The sequence below is a fragment of the Eurypyga helias genome, unplaced genomic scaffold (assembly GCF_000690775.1).
Source record: "Eurypyga helias isolate BGI_N326 unplaced genomic scaffold, ASM69077v1 scaffold30990, whole genome shotgun sequence".
Lineage (NCBI taxonomy): Eukaryota > Metazoa > Chordata > Aves > Eurypygiformes > Eurypygidae > Eurypyga > Eurypyga helias.
The window spans coordinates 14125-17306 of NW_010226828.1; the positions used below are offsets into that span (position 1 = coordinate 14125).

The following is a 3182-nucleotide window of genomic DNA, read 5'->3' on the forward strand; positions in this document are numbered from 1 at the left end:
CATCCGCAGGTCCTCGGTGGAGCGGTGGAAGGCGGCGCCGGCAGCGGGGGTCCGGACGGGGCTGCGGGCTGGGGGAAAGGAGCCGTTAGAGGAAATGGTGCCTTTGGGTGATGCTGAAGACAACAGGATGGGCTGAAAAATTAGTTGCCGGGCATGGATATGACCCTTCAACGCTGATACACCAGCAATTTGCTTTTCCCACTCACTCCCATTTGCACTTTTATCCCACCCACAGCATTTTTCCCATTACAAAGAATAAACGGCCTTAACCCAAATCTTTCCGCTGCAGAGGAGCCTGCACCACTCCACGCCCCACCAATGCTCTCTTCGAGGCTACAAATGGGTTCAGAAGTGCAATTTGTGTTGCTTACGGAGACCCAATACTTTATTTATCTTTTTAATCTCATAATTCTCCGAAGAAACCTACACTTGAAATTTGCCACGAACTTCACACTTCCAAAGACGTGCGTTGGCCCACCACCAGGTTTCACACAAACGTTGCTCCTCCCTAAACTGGTGATGAGTCCTATTTTTCATCTCAGATGGTTAAACTGAATTACTTAGCTATAAAAGCTTCCCTTTCCTCCCATGCATTTCCTCGTTTAAGCCCAACGTTTTCTCAGAAAGCCTCCTGAATTCCCAAAACGGTGTTTTCCTTAGGAAAAAACATCTGGACCGGTTTTGTTGAGCTGCTCTGTATCTCTCTGAAACACCAGCTGTAACCACAGCATCTCTCCTCATATGTTTTTTGTTAAACTCACTAAAAATAATGATGAATTTCCCACTGGGCATGTCCCTATTTTCCATGTGCCAGCGATATTTATTCCAATATCATGGACTTGGAGGGACTCCACTGCTCCTGCCAACAACCATCTTTTCCTTGATGTCCCTATGTGCAAACTCAAAGTGATGCCATTGTCTCAGTTAGGAACTAGAAACACGAAAGATGCCCCTATTTTTCCTGTCTACATGGACCACCTGCAATATTCCCAAGCTGTCCTCCGTTCTGAAGGCTTCTGGGCAAATATTAGCTCCAATATCTAGTCCTCCGACATGAATGAAGGCTGCTTTGAAACCTGAGGATGCCCACGGTGTGGGAGTATTTCTTGTTGATGGGTTCTTTCATGTGCAGTTTGAGCTTGGGCGCTGCTGTTTCTGCCTACCCAGGGAGCAGCCGAAGCCTGGCAAATCCCAGGCTCCACCAAATGACCTCTGTTTAAACCCAAGTAAATAATCTAGCATGAAAACAAACAAATCCCCTTTTATAATGGATCAAAAATAGGCAGGTTCAACTGCGGAGCAGACTGGATTTGTCTGTGGGCTGCTCTGCCAGAATGTCCCTTGGCCAAGCAACCGCCAACGCCGTTGTCCCTTACACAACACCGTTGTCCATCTCAGTGACAGCTCCTCGGCTTCTGTCTACCAATGACCTCCACCCCTAAAGCCACCAGCGGCAGAGCTTTTGGGGTCTTTCTTAGTGCAGTAAATAGTTGGGTGACTTAAATGGTTGGGTTTCCCCTTTCTCCTGAGGTCTTCCTCCCCCCGGCCTTGCTCACCAAAGACTCAAGGATGCAACCAGCGCAGGTTGGACACCAAGGACTCACTTGTGTTGGAGGAGACGGACTTGCCGATGTCGGCCAAGGACCGGTGGATTGGCTTCTTGGTTTGGTGACGGTGCTTCCTGAGGAGCACGTAGCTTATCTTCTCCCGTAGCTCCGGCTTGAGCAGACCATCCTCGATTTGTTTCTCAATGACATCATCTGAAAGCAGTGACCGAGGGAGTTGCACGCGTTACCCCTCTGCAAACCCTCCCAGAAAACTGAAAACAACATTTATTGAACCAAGTTGATGGCTTTCAACTCCTGCCTTTGCTTATTCCTGTGCAAATTGGTTTATATTTGCATGCAACAAGTAAATTAATTAAATTCATTACAAACACTTTAGGACATGGGGAAAAAGTCATCTGAAATCCCTGATGCCCGCTGGCTCCTACCTATAATTTGAGGCAAAGAGTAGCCGTCTAAGTCCAGGAGCACCGTTCCCGTCTGTAGACATGTCCGCAGCTCAAAGAGGCTGTGCAAAGACAAGGTGGACACGTGGGGCTTGCTCCACCTCTCCCCGCCTTCCTCCACCTTTTCTTCAAACTTAATCCACCTGAAACGAGAGCGGCAGCCGTGGGGATGGGCACAGAGCAGGGGTGGTGTAGCAGAAGAGAACAAGAGAATTGTTTTTCCCGTGGAGCTTCCCTTCTGTGAGCCTGAATTAACTCATCCTGCAAATGCTTGTTATTCAGGGTGGGAATGGAGAAATTAAGTAACATCATCAGGCAAAGTGCTGCTTGCACGGTTGTGGAGGAGAAAAAAATCTCTCATCAGTAGAACAAAAACCCAGGGCAGTGCCATGGCTTTAATTCCTTAGCAATGCTCAGGCTTCAACCTGGCCGCTTCATTCCCATGGTGGGAGATGAGAGGGTTTGCCAGCCCTGGGAAATCAGCCTTTCCACCTCCCTTCCTTAATTTCACAACCCAAAGACTTCAGAGCAAATTTGGGAATGGTGGCTGATTTCTCCCAGCTTCCTGTGAATGGGGACTGGGCTCCGGGCAGGGCAGGCAGCTCTCGGCACGATGTCTGTTTGGGGATGAAAGCTTTTACAGTCCCTTATTTTACAGAAAGCTTTTACAGTCTTTTACAGGAGGTTTGCAGCCTCTGTGGATTAGCCTTCGTAGGGCTTAACCTTACAACTTTTAACTGGTACAACTGGGATTTGGGCTCCTGCCGCCACAGAGGGCACAGAGAGAAAAGGATGTAGGAGGAGAAGGGGTTTTGGAAATAGCTCGGGATGGCTCCCGAGCGCTGGAGGGGAGGGATATGGAGAGCCCATGGTTGTATTGGCTGCAAGGGGGGGTGCATTAAAATGCTGCTGAAAAGAGAAAATGCTGGGTGTCCCTATTGAAAAAGTCCCAAAATATTAACTGGGAGTGCCAGAGCATCAAAAAATAAAAAATTTGGCCCTCGTCACCCTCACCCCAAAGTTCGCCACCCTGATTTCTTTGCAGAAACCCTTTTCTCCAGCCCTTCAAACAACGCTGCTTTTATTGGGAGGAAATTCAAGCTTCCCGCCATCGCACCCGCTAAGCCCCGGCGGCGCTCGCCCAAAGCCGATTACGTCGCTTTTCGTTTCT

General features: G+C 48.9%; 1 protein-coding gene across 1 annotated transcript in view; it reads right to left on the reverse strand.

Annotated features, from left to right (window-relative positions):
• SLC4A5 (solute carrier family 4 (sodium bicarbonate cotransporter), member 5) overlaps nt 1-2154 on the reverse strand; it is a gene marked incomplete at its 5' end in the record, with an annotated part of 15544 nt that extends 13390 nt beyond the window's left edge. Inside the window, 3 exons of the mRNA XM_010154719.1 lie at nt 1-68; nt 1605-1760; nt 1994-2154. The exon at nt 1-68 is cut by the window's left edge and continues 25 nt beyond it. Coding sequence (XP_010153021.1) covers nt 1-68; nt 1605-1760; nt 1994-2154 — 385 coding nt within the window. The remainder of the gene's footprint in view (nt 69-1604; nt 1761-1993) is intronic.
• Between the last annotated feature and the right edge of the window lie 1028 nt (nt 2155-3182).